The sequence below is a fragment of the Salvelinus fontinalis genome, unplaced genomic scaffold (genome assembly GCF_029448725.1).
Source record: "Salvelinus fontinalis isolate EN_2023a unplaced genomic scaffold, ASM2944872v1 scaffold_0056, whole genome shotgun sequence".
NCBI lineage: Eukaryota > Metazoa > Chordata > Actinopteri > Salmoniformes > Salmonidae > Salvelinus > Salvelinus fontinalis.
The window spans coordinates 448,676-468,771 of record NW_026600265.1 but is presented as its reverse complement, the minus strand read 5'-3'; the positions used below and the strand labels follow the sequence as shown (position 1 = coordinate 468,771).

At 44.5% G+C, this 20,096-nt stretch overlaps 1 protein-coding gene across 3 annotated transcripts in view; it reads right to left on the bottom strand.

Moving 5' to 3' along the window:
* The window catches only part of LOC129842598 (pre-mRNA 3'-end-processing factor FIP1-like), a 49,785-nt gene extending 30,460 nt beyond the window's left edge, over positions 1 to 19,325 (bottom strand). For 2 of the 3 annotated variants that reach the window (XM_055911224.1, XM_055911225.1), the window contains exons 1-7: positions 18,993 to 19,325; positions 18,485 to 18,536; positions 14,827 to 14,890; positions 13,974 to 14,080; positions 11,941 to 12,005; positions 10,428 to 10,538; positions 10,031 to 10,161 (exon numbers count right to left, since the gene is read on the bottom strand). In XM_055911224.1, coding sequence (XP_055767199.1) covers positions 10,031 to 10,161; positions 10,428 to 10,538; positions 11,941 to 12,005; positions 13,974 to 14,080; positions 14,827 to 14,890; positions 18,485 to 18,536; positions 18,993 to 19,086 — 624 coding nt within the window. In that variant the 5' untranslated portion in view covers positions 19,087 to 19,325. The remainder of the gene's footprint in view (positions 1 to 10,030; positions 10,162 to 10,427; positions 10,539 to 11,940; positions 12,006 to 13,973; positions 14,081 to 14,826; positions 14,891 to 18,484; positions 18,537 to 18,992) is intronic. The other variant, XM_055911226.1, reaches the window with a different exon arrangement.
* Positions 19,326 to 20,096: the final 771 nt, after the last annotated feature.

Genomic DNA, 20,096 nt, shown 5'->3' with positions numbered 1-20,096 from the left:
TGGTAGTGGAGGAGGTGGTGTATCTCAGTGATTTAGCTGGTGGTGGAGGAGGTGTTGTATCTTACAGTGATTTAGCTGGTAGTGGAGGAGGTGTTGTATCTTACAGTGATTTAGCTGGTAGTGGAGGAGGTGTAGTATCTCAGTGATTTAGCTGGTGGTGGAGGAGGTGTTGTATCTCAGTGATTTAGCTGGTAGTGGAGGAGGTGTTGTATCTTACAGTGATTTAGCTGGTAGTGGAGGAGGTGTTGTATCTTACAGTGATTTAGCTGGTAGTGGAGGAGGTGTTGTATCTCAGTGATTTAGCTGGTGGTGGTGGAGGTGTTGTATCTCAGTGATTTAGCTGGTAGTGGAGGAGGTGTTGTATCTCAGTGATTTAGCTGGTGGTGGAGGAGGTGTTGTATCTCAGTGATTTAGCTGGTGGTGGAGGAGGTGTTGTATCTTACAGTGATTTTGCTGGTAGTGGAGGAGGTGTTGTATCTCAGTGATTTAGCTGGTAGTGGAGGAGGTGTTGTATCTTAGTGATTTAGCTGGTAGTGGAGGAGGTGTTGTATATTACAGTGATTTAGCTGGTAGTGGAGGAGGTGTTGTATCTCAGTGATTTAGCTGGTAGTGGAGGAGGTGTTGTATCTTACAGTGATTTAGCTGGTAGTGGAGGAGGTGTTGTATCTTAGTGATTTAGCTGGTAGTGGAGGAGGTGTTGTATCTCAGTGATTTAGCTGGTAGTGGAGGAGGTGTTGTATCTTACAGTGATTTAGCTGGTAGTGGAGGAGGTGTTGTATCTTAGTGATTTAGCTGGTAGTGGAGGAGGTGTTGTATCTCAGTGATTTAGCTGGTGGTGGAGGAGGTGTTGTATATCAGTGATTTAGCTGGTAGTGGAGGAGGTGTTGTATCTTACAGTGATTTAGCTGGTGGTGGAGGAGGTGTTGTATCTTAGTGATTTAGCTGGTAGTGGAGGAGGTGTTGTATCTCAGTGATTTAGCTGGTAGTGGAGGAGGTGTTGTATCTCAGTGATTTAGCTGGTAGTGGAGGAGGTGTTGTATCTCAGTGATTTAGCTGGTAGTGGAGGAGGTGTTGTATCTTACAGTGATTTAGCTGGTAGTGGAGGAGGTGTTGTATCTTACAGTGATTTAGCTGGTAGTGGAGGAGGTGTTGTATCTCAGTGATTTAGCTGGTAGTGGAGGAGGTGTTGTATCTTACAGTGATTTAGCTGGTGGTGGAGGAGGTGCTGTATCTCAGTGATTTAGCTGGTAGTGGAGGAGGTGTTGTATCTCAGTGATTTAGCTGGTAGTGGAGGAGGTGTTGTATCTTACAGTGATTTAGCTGGTAGTGGAGGAGGTGTTGTATCTCAGTGATTTAGCTGGTAGTGGAGGAGGTGTTGTATCTCAGTGATTTAGCTGGTAGTGGAGGAGGTGTTGTATCTTAGTGATTTAGCTGGTGGTGGAGGAGGTGTTGTATCTTAGTGATTTAGCTGGTAGTGGAGGAGGTGTTGTATCTTAGTGATTTAGCTGGTAGTGGAGGAGGTGTTGTGTCTTACAGTGATTTAGCTGGTAGTGGAGGAGGTGTTGTATCTCAGTGATTTAGCTGGTAGTGGAGGAGGTGTTGTATCTTACAGTGATTTAGCTGGTAGTGGAGGAGGTGTTGTATCTTACAGTGATTTAGCTGGTAGTGGAGGAGGTGTTGTATCTTAGTGATTTAGCTGGTGGTGGAGGAGGTGTTGTATCTCAGTGATTTAGCTGGTGGTGGAGGAGGTGTTGTATCTTACAGTGATTTAGCTGGTAGTGGAGGAGGTGTTGTATCTTACAGTGATTTAGCTGGTAGTGGAGGAGGTGTTGTATCTCAGTGATTTAGCTGGTAGTGGAGGAGGTGTTGTATCTCAGTGATTTAGCTGGTAGTGGAGGAGGTGTTGTATCTCAGTGATTTAGCTGGTAGTGGAGGAGGTGTTGTATCTTACAGTGATTTAGCTGGTAGTGCAGGAGGTGTTGTATCTTAGTGATTTAGCTGGTAGTGGAGGAGGTGTTGTATCTTACAGTGATTTAGCTGGTGGTGGAGGAGGTGTTGTATCTTAGTGATTTAGCTGGTAGTGGAGGAGGTGTTGTATCTCAGTGATTTAGCTGGTAGTGGAGGAGGTGTTGTATCTCAGTGATTTAGCTGGTAGTGGAGGAGGTGTTGTATCTCAGTGATTTAGCTGGTAGTGGAGGAGGTGTTGTATCTCAGTGATTTAGCTGGTAGTGGAGGAGGTGTTGTATCTCAGTGATTTAGCTGGTGGTGGAGGAGGTGTTGTATCTCAGTGATTTAGCTGGTAGTGGAGGAGGTGTTGTATCTTAGTGATTTAGCTGGTAGTGGAGGAGGTGTTGTATCTTATTGATTTAGCTGGTAGTGGAGGAGGTGTTGTATCTCAGTGATTTAGCTGGTAGTGGAGGAGGTGTTGTATCTCAGTGATTTAGTTGGTTGTGGAGGAGGTGTTGTATCTTACAGTGATTTAGCTGGTAGTGGAGGAGGTGTTGTATCTTAGTGATTTAGCTGGTGGTGGAGGAGGTGTTGTATCTTAGTGATTTAGCTGGTGGTGGAGGAGGTGTTGTATCTCAGTGATTTAGCTGGTAGTGGAGGAGGTGTTGTATCTCAGTGATTTAGCTGGTAGTGGAGGAGGTGTTGTATCTTACAGTGATTTAGCTGGTAGTGGAGGAGGTGTTGTATCTCAGTGATTTAGCTGGTAGTGGAGGAGGTGTTGTATCTCAGTGATTTAGCTGGTAGTGGAGGAGGTGTTGTATCTCAGTGATTTAGCTGGTAGTGGAGGAGGTGTTGTATCTTACAGTGATTTAGCTGGTAGTGGAGGAGGTGTTGTATCTCAGTGATTTAGCTGGTAGTGGAGGAGGTGTTGTATCTTACAGTGATTTAGCTGGTAGTGGAGGAGGTGTTGTATCAGTGATTTAGCTGGTGGTGGAGGAGGTGTTGTATCTTACAGTGATTTAGCTGGTAGTGGAGGAGGTGTTGTATCTTACAGTGATTTAGCTGGTAGTGGAGGAGGTGTTGTATCTTACATTGATATAGCTGGTGGTGGTGGAGGTGTTGTATCTTACAGTGATTTAGCTGGTAGTGGAGGAGGTGTTGTATCTCAGTGATTTAGCTGGTAGTGGAGGAGGTGTTGTATCTCAGTGATTTAGCTGGTAGTGGAGGAGGTGTTGTATCTCAGTGATTTAGCTGGTGGTGGAGGAGGTGTTGTATCTTACAGTGATTTAGCTGGTAGTGGAGGAGGTGTTGTATCTCAGTGATTTAGCTGGTAGTGGAGGAGGTGTTGTATCAGTGATTTAGCTGGTAGTGGAGGAGGTGTTGTATCTTACAGTGATTTAGCTGGTGGTGGAGGAGGTGTTGTATCTCAGTGATTTAGCTGGTAGTGGAGGAGGTGTTGTATCTTACAGTGATTTAGCTGGTAGTGGAGGAGGTGTTGTATCTTACATTGATATAGCTGGTGGTGGAGGAGGTGTTGTATCTTACAGTGATTTAGCTGGTGGTGGAGGAGGTGTTGTATCAGTGATTTAGCTGGTAGTGGAGGAGGTGTTGTATCTCAGTGATTTAGCTGGTGGTGGAGGAGGTGTTGTATCTTACAGTGATTTAGCTGGTAGTGGAGGAGGTGTTGTATCTTACAGTGATTTAGCTGGTAGTGGAGGAGGTGTTGTATCTCAGTGATTTAGCTGGTAGTGGAGGAGGTGTTGTATCTTACAGTGATTTAGCTGGTAGTGGAGGAGGTGTTGTATCTTAGTGATTTAGCTGGTAGTGGAGGAGGTGTTGTGTCTTACAGTGATTTAGCTGGTGGTGGAGGAGGTGTTGTATCTCAGTGATTTAGCTGGTAGTGGAGGAGGTGTTGTATCTTACAGTGATTTAGCTGGTGGTGGAGGAGGTGTTGTATCTCAGTGATTTAGCTGGTAGTGGAGGAGGTGTTGTATCTTACAGTGATTTAGCTGGTGGTGGAGGAGGTGTTGTATCTCAGTGATTTAGCTGGTAGTGGAGGAGGAGTTGTATCTTAGTGATTTAGCTGGTAGTGGAGGAGGTGTTGTATCTTAGTGATTTAGCTGGTAGTGGAGGAGGTGTTGTATCTTAGTGATTTAGCTGGTAGCGGAGGAGGTGTTGTATCTTACAGTGATTTAGCTGGTAGTGGAGGAGGTGTTGTATCTTACAGTGATTTAGCTGGTAGTGGAGGAGGTGTTGTATCTTAGTGATTTAGCTGGTAGTGGAGGAGGTGTTGTATCTTAGTGATTTAGCTGGTAGTGGAGGAGGTGTTGTATCTTACAGTGATTTAGCTGGTAGTGGAGGAGGTGTTGTATCTCAGTGATTTAGCTGGTAGTGGAGGAGGTGTTGTATCTCAGTGATTTAGCTGGTAGTGGAGGAGGTGTTGTATCTTAGTGATTTAGCTGGTAGTGGAGGAGGTGTTGTATCTTACAGTGATTTAGCTGGTAGTGGAGGAGGTGTTGTATCTTACAGTGATTTAGCTGGTAGTGGAGGAGGTGTTGTATCTCAGTGATTTAGCTGGTAGTGGAGGAGATGTTGTATCTCAGTGATTTAGCTGGTAGTGGAGGTGTTGTATCTTACAGTGATTTAGCTGGTAGTGGAGGAGGTGTTGTATCTCAGTGATTTAGCTGGTAGTGGAGGAGATGTTGTATCTCAGTGATTTAGCTGGTAGTGGAGGAGGTGTTGTATCTTACAGTGATTTAGCTGGTAGTGGAGGAGGTGTTGTATCTTACAGTGATTTAGCTGGTAGTGGAGGAGGTGTTGTATCTCAGTGATTTAGCTGGTAGTGGAGGAGGTGTTGTATCTTAGTGATTTAGCTGGTAGTGGAGGAGGTGTTGTATCTTACAGTGATTTAGCTGGTAGTGGAGGAGGTGTTGTATCTTACAGTGATTTAGCTGGTAGTGGAGGAGGTGTTGTATCTCAGTGATTTAGCTGGTAGTGGAGGAGGTGTTGTATCTCAGTGATTTAGCTGGTAGTGGAGGAGGTGTTGTATCTCAGTGATTTAGCTGGTAGTGGAGGAGGTGTTGTATCTCAGTGATTTAGCTGGTAGTGGAGGAGGTGTTGTATCTCAGTGATTTAGCTGGTGGTGGAGGAGGTGTTGTATCTCAGTGATTTAGCTGGTAGTGGAGGAGGTGTTGTATCTTACAGTGATTTAGCTGGTAGTGGAGGAGGTGTTGTATCTTAGTGATTTAGCTGGTGGTGGAGGAGGTGTTGTATCTTAGTGATTTAGCTGGTAGTGGAGGAGGTGTTGTATCTTACAGTGATTTAGCTGGTAGTGGAGGAGGTGTTGTATCTTACAGTGATTTAGCTGGTAGTGGAGGAGGTGTTGTATCTCAGTGATTTAGCTGGTGGTGGAGGAGGTGTTGTATCTCAGTGATTTAGCTGGTGGTGGAGGAGGTGTTGTATCTTAGTGATTTAGCTGGTAGTGGAGGAGGTGTTGTATCTCAGTGATTTAGCTGGTAGTGGAGGAGGTGTTGTATCTTAGTGATTTAGCTGGTGGTGGAGGAGGTGTTGTATCTCAGTGATTTAGCTGGTGGTGGAGGAGGTGTTGTATCTTACAGTGATTTAGCTGGTGGTGGAGGAGGTGTTCTATCTCAGTGATTTAGCTGGTAGTGGAGGAGGTGTTGTATCTTACAGTGATTTAGCTGGTAGTGGAGGAGGTGTTGTATCTCAGTGATTTAGCTGGTAGTGGAGGAGGTGTAGTATCTCAGTGATTTAGCTGGTAGTGGAGGAGGTGTTGTATCTCAGTGATTTAGCTGGTAGTGGAGGAGGTGTTGTATCTTACAGTGATTTAGCTGGTAGTGGAGGAGGTGTTGTATCTTAGTGATTTAGCTGGTAGTGGAGGAGGTGTTGTATCTTACAGTGATTTAGCTGGTAGTGGAGGAGGTGTTGTATCTCAGTGATTTAGCTGGTAGTGGAGGAGGTGTTGTATCTTAGTGATTTAGCTGGTAGTGGAGGAGGTGTTGTATCTCAGTGATTTAGCTGGTGGTGGAGGAGGTGTTGTATCTTACAGTGATTTAGCTGGTAGTGGAGGAGGTGTTGTATCTCAGTGATTTAGCTGGTAGTGGAGGAGGTGTTGTATCTTAGTGATTTAGCTGGTAGTGGAGGAGGTGTTGTATCTTAGTGATTTAGCTGGTAGTGGAGGAGGTGTTGTATCTTACAGTGATTTAGCTGGTAGTGGAGGAGGTGTTGTATCTCAGTGATTTAGCTGGTAGTGGAGGAGGTGTTGTATCTTACAGTGATTTAGCTGGTAGTGGAGGAGGTGTTGTATCTCAGTGATTTAGCTGGTAGTGGATGAGGTGTTGTATCTTACAGTGATTTAGCTGGTAGTGGAGGAGGTGTTGTATCTCAGTGATTTAGCTGGTAGTGGAGGAGGTGTTGTATCTCAGTGATTTAGCTGGTAGTGGAGGAGGTGTTGTATCTCAGTGATTTAGCTGGTAGTGGAGGAGGTGTTGTATCTCAGTGATTTAGCTGGTAGTGGAGGAGGTGTTGTATCTCAGTGATTTAGCTGGTAGTGGAGGAGGTGTTGTATCTCAGTGATTTAGCTGGTAGTGGAGGAGGTGTTGTATCTTACAGTGATTTAGCTGGTGGTGGAGGAGGTGTTGTATCTCAGTGATTTAGCTGGTAGTGGAGGAGATGTTGTATCTCAGTGATTTAGCTGGTAGTGGAGGTGTTGTATCTTACAGTGATTTAGCTGGTAGTGGAGGAGGTGTTGTATCTCAGTGATTTAGCTGGTAGTGGAGGAGATGTTGTATCTCAGTGATTTAGCTGGTAGTGGAGGAGGTGTTGTATCTCAGTGATTTTGCTGGTAGTGGAGGAGGTGTTGTATCTTACAGTGATTTAGCTGGTAGTGGAGGAGGTGTTGTATCTCAGTGATTTAGCTGGTAGTGGAGGAGGTGTTGTATCTCAGTGATTTAGCTGGTGGTGGAGGAGGTGTTGTATCTCAGTGATTTAGCTGGTAGTGGAGGAGGTGTTGTATCTTACAGTGATTTAGCTGGTAGTGGAGGAGGTGTTGTATCTTAGTGATTTAGCTGGTGGTGGAGGAGGTGTTGTATCTTAGTGATTTAGCTGGTAGTGGAGGAGGTGTTGTATCTTACAGTGATTTAGCTGGTAGTGGAGGAGGTGTTGTATCTTACAGTGATTTAGCTGGTAGTGGAGGAGGTGTTGTATCTTAGTGATTTAGCTGGTAGTGGAGGAGGTGTTGTATCTTAGTGATTTAGCTGGTGGTGGAGGAGGTGTTGTATCTTAGTGATTTAGCTGGTAGTGGAGGAGGTGTTGTATCTTATTGATTTAGCTGGTAGTGGAGGAGGTGTTGTATCGTACAGTGATTTAGCTGGTAGTGGAGGAGGTGTTGTATCTCAGTGATTTAGCTGGTAGTGGAGGAGGAGTTGTATCTTAGTGATTTAGCTGGTAGTGGAGGAGGTGTTGTATCTTACAGTGATTTAGCTGGTAGTGGAGGAGGTGTTGTATCTCAGTGATTTAGCTGGTAGTGGAGGAGGTGTTGTATCTCAGTGATTTAGCTGGTAGTGGAGGAGGTGTTGTATCTTAGTGATTTAGCTGGTAGTGGAGGAGGTGTTGTATCTTACAGTGATTTAGCTGGTAGTGGAGGAGGTGTTGTATCTTACAGTGATTTAGCTGGTAGTGGAGGAGGTGTTGTATCTCAGTGATTTAGCTGGTAGTGGAGGAGATGTTGTATCTCAGTGATTTAGCTGGTAGTGGAGGTGTTGTATCTTACAGTGATTTAGCTGGTAGTGGAGGAGGTGTTGTATCTCAGTGATTTAGCTGGTAGTGGAGGAGATGTTGTATCTCAGTGATTTAGCTGGTAGTGGAGGAGGTGTTGTATCTTACAGTGATTTAGCTGGTAGTGGAGGAGGTGTTGTATCTTACAGTGATTTAGCTGGTAGTGGAGGAGGTGTTGTATCTCAGTGATTTAGCTGGTAGTGGAGGAGGTGTTGTATCTTAGTGATTTAGCTGGTAGTGGAGGAGGTGTTGTATCTTACAGTGATTTAGCTGGTAGTGGAGGAGGTGTTGTATCTTACAGTGATTTAGCTGGTAGTGGAGGAGGTGTTGTATCTCAGTGATTTAGCTGGTAGTGGAGGAGGTGTTGTATCTCAGTGATTTAGCTGGTAGTGGAGGAGGTGTTGTATCTCAGTGATTTAGCTGGTAGTGGAGGAGGTGTTGTATCTCAGTGATTTAGCTGGTAGTGGAGGAGGTGTTGTATCTCAGTGATTTAGCTGGTGGTGGAGGAGGTGTTGTATCTCAGTGATTTAGCTGGTAGTGGAGGAGGTGTTGTATCTTACAGTGATTTAGCTGGTAGTGGAGGAGGTGTTGTATCTTAGTGATTTAGCTGGTGGTGGAGGAGGTGTTGTATCTTAGTGATTTAGCTGGTAGTGGAGGAGGTGTTGTATCTTACAGTGATTTAGCTGGTAGTGGAGGAGGTGTTGTATCTTACAGTGATTTAGCTGGTAGTGGAGGAGGTGTTGTATCTCAGTGATTTAGCTGGTGGTGGAGGAGGTGTTGTATCTCAGTGATTTAGCTGGTGGTGGAGGAGGTGTTGTATCTTAGTGATTTAGCTGGTAGTGGAGGAGGTGTTGTATCTCAGTGATTTAGCTGGTAGTGGAGGTGTTGTATCTTAGTGATTTAGCTGGTGGTGGAGGAGGTGTTGTATCTCAGTGATTTAGCTGGTGGTGGAGGAGGTGTTGTATCTCAGTGATTTAGCTGGTAGTGGAGGAGGTGTTGTATCTCAGTGATTTTGCTGGTAGTGGAGGAGGTGTTGTATCTTACAGTGATTTAGCTGGTAGTGGAGGAGGTGTTGTATCTCAGTGATTTAGCTGGTAGTGGAGGAGGTGTTGTATCTCAGTGATTTAGCTGGTGGTGGAGGAGGTGTTGTATCTCAGTGATTTAGCTGGTAGTGGAGGAGGTGTTGTATCTTACAGTGATTTAGCTGGTAGTGGAGGAGGTGTTGTATCTTAGTGATTTAGCTGGTGGTGGAGGAGGTGTTGTATCTTAGTGATTTAGCTGGTAGTGGAGGAGGTGTTGTATCTTACAGTGATTTAGCTGGTAGTGGAGGAGGTGTTGTATCTTACAGTGATTTAGCTGGTAGTGGAGGAGGTGTTGTATCTTAGTGATTTAGCTGGTAGTGGAGGAGGTGTTGTATCTTAGTGATTTAGCTGGTGGTGGAGGAGGTGTTGTATCTTAGTGATTTAGCTGGTAGTGGAGGAGGTGTTGTATCTTATTGATTTAGCTGGTAGTGGAGGAGGTGTTGTATCGTACAGTGATTTAGCTGGTAGTGGAGGAGGTGTTGTATCTCAGTGATTTAGCTGGTAGTGGAGGAGGAGTTGTATCTTAGTGATTTAGCTGGTAGTGGAGGAGGTGTTGTATCTCAGTGATATAGCTGGTAGTGGAGGAGGTGTTGTATCTTAGTGATTTAGCTGGTGGTGGAGGAGGTGTTGTATCTTACAGTGATTTAGCTGGTAGTGGAGGAGGTGTTGTATCTCAGTGATTTAGCTGGTAGTGGAGGAGGTGTTGTATCTCAGTGATTTAGCTGGTAGTGGAGGAGGTGTTGTATCTCAGTGATTTAGCTGGTAGTGGATGAGGTATTGTATCTCAGTGATTTTGCTGGTGGTGGAGGAGGTGTTGTATCTTACAGTGATTTAGCTGGTGGTGGAGGAGGTGTTGTATCTTACAGTGATTTAGCTGGTAGTGGAGGAGGTGTTGTATCTCAGTGATTTAGCTGGTAGTGGAGGAGGTGTTGTATCTCAGTGATTTTGCTGGTGGTGGAGGAGGTGTTGTATCTTACAGTGATTTAGCTGGTAGTGGAGGAGGTGTTGTATCTCAGTGATTTAGCTGGTAGTGGAGGTGGTGTTGTATCTTACAGTGATTTTGCTGGTAGTGGAGGAGGTGTTGTATCTCAGTGATTTAGCTGGTAGTGGAGGAGGTGTTGTATCTCAGTGATTTAGCTGGTAGTGGAGGAGGTGTTGTATCTTACAGTGATTTAGCTGGTAGTGGAGGAGGTGTTGTATCTTACAGTGATTTTGCTGGTGGTGGAGGAGATGTTAACGACCTCCAGGCCCATCCTCAGCCTCTTCTGTTTGTCACAGTAGCCCTTCCACGTGTCCTCGTTGAACCCATAGTTAAAGTAGTCAGACAGGTCAGCACCTACACACACACACACACACACACACACACACACACACACACACACACACACACACACACACACACACACACACACACACACACACACACACACACACACACAGAGAGAGAAAGACAGACAGACAGGTCAGCACCTACAGACACACACACACACTCTCGTTTATTTTTTACAAACTCCTACCAAGCCTCTCAGTGTAAAAGTGGACCAATCAGAAATGTAACCCCACCCCCTCCCCACTCTGTTCAGAAGACACAGTAACACGTACCTGGTTTCCTCCAGGGTTTCTCCTCGAATGTCTCCATGTCCACCTCCACCACTGGGACTCCATTGATGTTGCCCGGGGCCTCCAGATCCACACCCTTTAACTTGTTCCCTACTAGAGAGAATAGAAACCAAAAACACCACATAGAAAATAAAACATTTAGAATATCGACCAGTAATATACAGAGGACAATTTAGTACATCAATCAAAAATTTATATCAACAATATCTACATTTATACCATCTAGTTCCACTTAACCGCCCAAGACACGGTGGTGGGAATGGACACCTGTGGCGGTGGGAATGGAACCCTATCGAGACACGGCGGTGGAAATGGACACCTCTCAAGACACGGCGGTGGGAATGGACACCTCTCAAGACACGGCGGTGGGAATGGACACCTATCCAGACACGGTGGTGGGAATGGACACCTGTGGCGGTGGGAATGGAACCCTATCGAGACACGGCGGTGGGAATGGAACCCTATCGAGACACGGCGGTGGGAATGGACACCTCTCAAGACACGGCGGTGGGAATGGACACCTATCGAGACACGGCGGTGGGAATGGACACCTATCCAGACACGGCGGTGGGAATGGACACCTATCGAGACACGGCGGTGGGAATGGACACCTATCGAGACACGGCGGTGGGAATGGACACCTATCCAGACACGGCGGTGGGAATGGACACCTATCCAGACACGGCGGTGGGAATGGACACCTATCCAGACACGGCGGTGGAAATGGACACCTATGGCGGTGGGAATGGACACCTATCCAGACCCGGTGGTGGGAAAGGACACCTATCAAGACATGGCGGTGGGAATGGACACCTATCAAGACACGGCGGTGGGAATGGACACCTATCAAGACACGGCGGTGGGAATGGACACCTATCAAGACACGGCGGTGGGAATGGACACCCATGGCGGTGGGAATGGACACCTATCCAGACACGGCGGTGGGAATGGACACCTATCGAGACACGGTGATGGGAATGGACACCTATCCAGACACGGCGGTGGGAATGGACACCTATCCAGACACGGCGGTGGGAATGGACACCTATCGAGACACGGCGGTGGGAATGGACACCTATGGTGGTGGGAATGGAAACCTATGGTGGTGGGAATGGACACCTATCCAGACACGGCGGTGGGAATGGACACCTATGGTGGTGGGAATGGACACCTATCAGTACACGGCGGTGGGAATGGACACCTATCGAGACACGGCGGTGGGAATGGACACCTATCGAGACACGGCGGTGGGAATGGACACCTATCCAGACATGGCGGTGGGAATGGACACCTATTGAGATACGGCGGTGGGAATGGACACCTATGGCGGTGGGAATGGACACCTATCCAGACACGGCGGTGGGAATGGACACCTATCAAGACACGGCGGTGGGAATGGACACCTATATAAGCCTGTACTATACATTTCCCACTCCATGTAGGCCTATGTAAAGTCAGGTGCATAGAACAGGTGGTGGACAGAATACTACAGTACCTGTTCCATAGGGTCTGGCTCCCGCTGTCTTTATGTTCAGGTTAACAGGAGCCACTCCATACGTTCTACAACAACAAACCAGACATGTCAACAACAACACACAATTTACCGCTACAGCGTCAAAGGCTGTGAAATAAAATAGATGAATTCAGGCTCATCAGCTGTACTTGAAACCCCTTATCTGGGAATAATAAGGACAGATCGGCTTAGACATTGCGGTGAACTATCCCTTTAAAGACCGTAGGGTGAACTATCCCTTTAAAGAACGTAGGGTGAACTATCCCTTTAAAGAACGTAGGGTGAACTATCCCTTTAAAGAACGTAGGGTGAACTATCCCTTTAAAGAACGTAGGGTGAACTATCCCTTTAAAGAACGTAGGGTGAACTATCCCTTTAAAGAACGTAGGGTGAACTATCCCTTTAAAGAACGTAGGGTGAACTATCCCTTTAAAGAACGTAGGGTGAACTATCCCTTTAAAGAACGTAGGGTGAACTATCCCCCTCTAAAGACCGTAGCTAGCATTAAACTTATCTTATAAAAAAACAATCAATCTTAACATAATCACTAGTTAACTACACATGGTTGATGATATTACTAGTTTAACTAGCTTGTCCCTGCGTTGCAAATAATCAATGCGGTGGCTGTTAATTTATCATCGAATCACAGCCTACTTCGCCAAACGGGGGATGATTTAACATGCGCATTCACAAAAAAAGCACTGTCGTTGCACCAATGTACCTAACCATAAACATCAATGCCTTTCTTTAAAAATGTTTATACCCGCATATTTAGTTAAAAGAAATTCATGTTTAAAAAAAAAAAAAATGTTAACCCTTTTTTCTCCCCAATTGGTAGTTACAGTCTTGTCTCATCGCTGCAACTCCCGTACGGACTCGGGAGAGGCCGAAGGTCAAGAGCCACGCGTCCTCCGAAACACAACCCAACCAAGCCGCACTGAATCTCTGGTGGCACAGCTAGCGCTGCGATGCAGTGCCTTAGACCACTGCGCCACCCGGGAGGCCCCAAAAATTAAATGTTAGCAGGCAATATTAACTAGGGAAATTGTGTCACTTCTCTTGGGTTCTGTGCAAGCAGAGTCAGGGTATATGCAGCAGTTTGGGCCACCTGGCTCGTTGCGAACTGTGTGAAGACCATTTCTTCCTAACAAAGACCGTAATTTGCCAGATTTTTACATAATTATGACATAACACTAAAGGTTGTGCAACGTAACAGGAATATTTAGACGTATGGATGCCACCTGTTCGATAAAATACGTAACGGTTCCGTATTTCACTGAAAGAATAAACGTTTTGTTTTCGAAATTATAGTTTCCGGATTTGACCATATTAATGACCTAAAGCTCGTATTTCTGTGTGTTTATTATATTATAATTAAGTCTATGATTTGATATTTGATAGAGCAGTTTGACTGAGCTGTGGTAGGCAGCAGCAGGCTCGTAAGCATTCATTCAAACAGCACTTTCCTGCGTTTTGCCAGCAGCTCTTCAAGCATTGAGCTGTTTATGACTTCAAGCCTATCAACTCCTGAGATTAGGCTGGCGATACTAAAGTACCTATTAGAACATCCAATAGTCAAAGGTATATGAAATACAAATGGTAGAGAGAGAAATAGTCCTATAACTACAACCTAAAACTTCTTAACTGGGAATATTGAATACTCATGTCAAAAGGAACCACCAGCTTTCATATGTTCTCATGTTCTGAACAAGGAACTTAAACGTTAGCTTTTTTTACATGGCACATATTGCACTTTTACTTTCTTCTCCAACAATGTGTTTTTTCATTATTTAAACCAAATTGAACATGTTTCATAATTTATTTGAGACTAAATAGATTTTTATTTATGTATTATATTAAAATAAAAGTGTTCATTCAGTATTGTTGTAATTGTCAATATTACAAATACATACAAATCGGCCGATTAATCGGTATCGGCTTTTTTTGGTCATCCAATAATCGGAATTGGCAGTGAAAAATCATAGTCGGTCAACCTCTACTTTAAAGACACGTACGTGTACTGTGGAGCTCCGGTCTTGATGTCTCCGATGGTGACGCGAACATCATCGTCATCATCGTCACTGTCGCTATCACTGTCGTCATCATCTCCTGGCTCCTTCTCCTGAGAGAGAGGGGGGGGGATAGAGAGGGAAAGAGAGAGAAGGGATAGAGAGGGAAAGAGAGAGGGAATAGAGAGAGGGGATAGAGAGGGAATAGAGAGAGGGGATAGAGAGGGAATAGAGAGAGAGAGGGGATAGAGAGGGAATAGAGAGAGAGAAGGGATAGAGAGAGAGAGAGAGAGAGAGACAGAGAGAGACAGAGAGAGAGAGAGAGAGAGAGAGACAGAGAGAGAGAGAGAGAGAGGGGGGGGGGAGGAGAGAGAGGGGATAGAGAGGGAAAGAGAGAGAGAAGAGAGAGAGAGAGAGAGAGAGAGACAGAGAGAGACAGAGAGAGAGAGACAGAGAGAGAGAGAGAGAGAGAGAGAGAGACGTGGAGAGAAAGAGAGAGAGAGGGAATAGAGAGGGAGAGGTAAGGGGATAGGGAGAGAGATGGAAAAAGAGGGGGGGAAAGAGAGAGAAGGGGGAGGAGAGAGAAACAAACAGAAACAGACAGAAACCGGATCAGAACCCATCTCTTCTACACATAACATAGTAGGGCCTGGAGTGTTTCCAGACCGCATGAACTGAACAGGAGAAACTCCAGGCCTTAATTACACACAAAGCCCAAGTCAACAACGATAGGAGAAACACTGCCCCTCGGTACCAAATGGCACCCTATTCCCGTTATAGTGCACTACTTTGGTCAAACGTAGAGCACTATGGGGGAATAGAGTGCCATTTGGGACTAACAGGAGAAGAGAGGTCTTACCTGAGCTTCCACTCCGTTGCCTGTAGCAGCTGCCTCATCTGACTCCGTAGCAGGAACAGGTGCACTGAGGGTGTAAATATCACCAATACATTCAGACTGAGGGTGTAAATATCACCAATACATTCAGACTGAGGGTGTAAATATCACCAATACATTCAGACTGAGGGTGTAAATATCACCAATACATTCAGACTGAGGGTGTAAATATCACCAATACATTCAGACTGAGGGTGTAAATATCACCAATACATTCAGACTGAGGGTGTAAATATCACCAATACATTCAGACTGAGGGCGTAAATATCACCAATACATTCAGACTGAGGGTGTAAATATCACCAATACATTCAGACTGAGGGTGTAAATATCACCAACACATTCAGACTGAGGGTGTAAATATCACCAACACATTCAGACTGAGGGTGTAAATATCACCAACACATTCAGACTGAGGGTGGAAATATCACCAACACATTCAGACTGAGGGTGTAAATATCACTAATACATTCAGACTGACGGTGTAAATATCACCAACACATTCAGACTGAGGGTGGAAATATCACCAACACATTCAGACTGAGGGTGTAAATATCACCAATACATTCAGACTGAGGGTGGAAATATCACCAACACATTCAGACTGAGGGTGTAAATATCACCAATACATTCAGACTGAGGGTGTAAATATCACCAACACATTCAGACTGAGGGTGTAAATATCACCAATACATTCAGACTGAGGGTGGAAATATCACCAACACATTCAGACTGAGGGTGTAACTATCACCAATACATTCAGACTGAGGGTGTAAATATCACCAATACATTCAGACTGAGGGTGTAAATATCACCAACACATTCAGACTGAGGGTGGAAATATCACCAACACATTCAGACTGAGGGTGTAAATATCACCAATACATTCAGACTGAGGGTGTAAATATCACCAATACATTCAGACTGAGGGTGTAAATATCACCAATACATTCAGACTGAGGGTGTAAATATCACCAACACATTCAGACTGAGGGTGGAAATATCACCAACACATTCAGACTGAGGGTGTAAATATCACCAATACATTCAGACTGAGGTTGTAAATATCACCAATACATTCAGACTGAGGGTGTAAATATCACCAATACATTCAGACTGAGGGTGTAAATATCACCAATACATTCAGACTGAGGGTGTAAATATCACCAACACATTCAGACTGAGGGTGTAAATATCACCAACACATTCAGACTGAGGGTGTAAATATCACCAACACATTCAGACTGAGGGTGTAAATATCACCAACACATTCAGACTGAGGGTGTAAATATCACCAACACAGACTGAGGGTGTAAATATCACCAACACATTCAGACTGAGGGTGTAAATATCACCAACAGACTGAGGGTGTAAATATCACCAACACATTCAGACTGAGGGTGTAAATATCACCAACACATTCAGACCGGGGGTGTAAATATCACCAACACATTCAGACCGAGGGTGTAAATATCACCAACACATTCAGACTGAGGGTGTAAATATCACCAACACATTCAGACTGAGGGTGTAAATATCACCAACACATTCAGACTGAGGGTGTAAATATCACCAACACATTCTGACTGAGGGTGTAAATATCACCAACACATTCAGACCGAGGGTGTAAATATCACCAACACATTCAGACTGAGGGTGTAAATATCACCAACACATTCAGACTGAGAGTGTAAATATCACCAACACATTCAGACTGAGGGTGTAAATATCACCAACACATTCAGACTGAGGGTGTAAATATCACCAACACATTCAGACTGAGGGTGTAAATATCACCAACACATTCAGACTGAGGGTGTAAATATCACCAACACATTCAGACTGAGGGTGTAAATATCACCAACACATTCAGACTGAGGGTGTAAATATCACCAATACATTCAGAATGAGGGTGTAAATATCACCAACACATTCAGACTGAGGGTGTAAATATCACCAACACAGACTGAGGGTGTAAATATCACCAACACAGACTGAGGGTGTAAATATCACCAACACATTCAGACTGAGGGTGTAAATATCACCAACACATTCAGACTGAGGGTGTAAATATCACCAACACATTCAGACTGAGGGTGTAAATATCACCAATACATTCAGACTGAGGGTGTAAATATCACCAACACATTAAGACTGAGGGTGTAAATATCACCAACACATTCTGACTGAGGGTGTAAATATCACCAACACAGACTGAGGGTGTAAATATCACCAACACAGACTGAGGGTGTAAATATCACCAACACATTCAGACTGAGGGTGTAAATATCACCAATACATTCAGACTGAGGGTGTAAATATCACCAACACAGACTGAGGGTGTAACTATCACCAACACAGACTGAGGGTGTAAATATCACCAACACATTCAGACTGAGGGTGTAAATATCACCAACACATTCAGACTGAGGGTGTAAATATCACCAACACATTCAGACTGAGGGTGTAAATATCACCAACACATTCAGACTGAGGGTGTAAATATCACCAACACAGACTGAGGGTGTAAATATCACCAACACAGACTGAGGGTGTAAATATCACCAACACAGACTGAGGGTGTAAATATCACCAACACAGACTGAGGGTGTAAATATCACCAACACATTCAGACTGAGGGTGTAAATATCACCAATACATTCAGACTGAGGGTGTAAATATCACCAATACATTCAGACTGAGGGTGTAAATATCACCAACACATTAAGACTGAGGGTGTAAATATCACCAACACATTAAGACTGAGGGTGTAAATATCACCAACACAGACTGAGGGTGTAAATATCACCAACACATTCAGACTGAGGGTGTAAATATCACCAACACATTCAGACTGGGGGTGTAAATATCACCAACACATTCAGACTGAGGGTGTAAATATCACCAATACATTCAGACTGAGGGTGTAAATATCACCAACACATTCAGACTGAGGGTGTAAATATCACCAACACATTCAGACTGAGGGTGTAAAGATCACCAACACATTCAGACTGAGGGTGTAAATATCACCAACACAGACTGAGGGTGTAAATATCACCAACACAGACTGAGGGTGTAAATATCACCAACACATTCAGACTGAGGGTGTAAATATCACCAACACATTCAGACTGAGGGTGTAAATATCACCAACACAGACTGAGGGTGTAAATATCACCAACACATTCGGACTGAGGGTGTAAATATCACCAACACATTCAGACTGAGGGTGTAAATATCACCAACACATTCAGACTGAGGGTGTAAATATCACCAACACATTCGGACTGAGGGTGTAAATATCACCAACACATTCAGACCGAGGGTGTAAATATCACCAACACATTCTGACTGAGGGTGTAAATATCACTAATACATTCAGACTGAGGGTGTAAATATCACCAACACATTCTGACTGAGGGTGTAAATATCACCAACAGACTGAGGGTGTAAATATCACCAACACATTCAGACTGAGGGTGTAAATATCACCAACACATTCAGACTGAGGGTGTAAATATCACCAACACGTTCTGACACATCCTGTAGACAACAGAGAAAGTTGAGACGACTCAGTAACCAGCTTAGACACAAACGGGTGGAGGGCGAGGAAAGTCACCTGACAGCAGCGGTTAGTTTGGCCTCTTCTTCATCAGCTCTCTCATCATCATCTAGAAGGGAAACGAACATTCATTAACTAACTGTAATATGTCAACAATAAAAGTCATAGATTACAATATCTCACGTGACCTAGTTATTTAATTTACATAGCTAGCTAGTCACGTTTGTTCTTTCAGAAGATCAATGTAAACGAACCCTTCATATCCAATACTTCTTTCTGTCCATTGTATTTTTCCACATACCGGTAGTTAGATAACTACAAACTGAGCAAAGTGCAAATCTTTGGTGCATTCCTGAATGCTGTAGCGTTAGTGAGCCGGCTTGACGTTTACAGTGACGCTAGGCCAACACATGCAGCACCACCACGGCTTATGCTTTAGCAAGCTAGCTACAGCAACTACTGTGCTAAATAGGTAGCGCCTGTGCTAATGATTTGCAGTTGCATGTGGCTTAGTTATAACTCGAACAACTTAGCTAATGTTTTATTCATTGTAACACCTCTTTACCTCCGTAGAGCCACTCTTCTTCCTCGTCTCCGCCGCCATCTCCCGCACTCGCGTCCGCCGGGGTTGTGTTGTCTGCCGCCTCTTCCGCAGACATCTTCTTTAACAAGCGGTAAGAAAGTGCCTTTCACGAAGATCGCAACTCTTGTTTTCCAGCTAGCTAGCTAGCTAGCTAACGAAACAACCCGGATAGTAGTAAATGCACACGACCAATTTTTTGTTGTTGTTAAAACAGCAGAAGTCGTCATAAATTATTGCACTATCTTGAAGCGCGGAAAATATCCACTTCATACATTTTGATTTCGACGAGCTAGCGGTGGACGGTGTGCCCGGAAGTAATCCTTCAACAGAGGGCAAACAAACTGTCTTCCTATTGGTCTAGCGAGAATCTGTCCCCGGACGTCGAAAATCGAACGGTTCATGCGCAGTTTGGCCCGCGATGTCGACTGGAGTAACGTTTTAAAGACACAAGAGGGCGAAATAACTTAAATTATATTTTCGGGGGGGGGGGGGGGGGGGGGGCGCACCGCATGAAGTTGTTTTTTATTATTGAAGGACAATGTAGCAGACCACTCCCTGGAATACATCTATTTGCTATTTTGTTCATCACAACAATTATATGTTGATACATACACCATTGGTGACTACATTGTGGACAACTATTCTGATAATTCTTGTATACACTATACCCGTATGCTAATCATGAATACACTTCTTATAGCGTCCCACACAAACATTTCAACCAACACAATATACAATGTCCGTTAAATACCCAAACTACATCACATTCTTCAAAATAGGCGTGTATCATTGTGTCTACTGAGCACACAACAGCAGTCCAGTCCATCTGTAGCGATAGACAGCCGATGGCCACTTTAAAATGTCCTGATTGGTGTTGTGGTTTTGTATGGGGGTGGGATAGGGTAGACTTTAATGCAGAGGCTGCTCTATTGTTAATGTAGTTAATGTAGTTATGGCCACTGGAGTTCAGCCTCTGTTTATTGAACTATAAGGGGACGTAAAGATGGATCTATTAAGGCATACACACACATGCAGGCACAAACACACACACATATACACACACACACACATACATATACTCACACA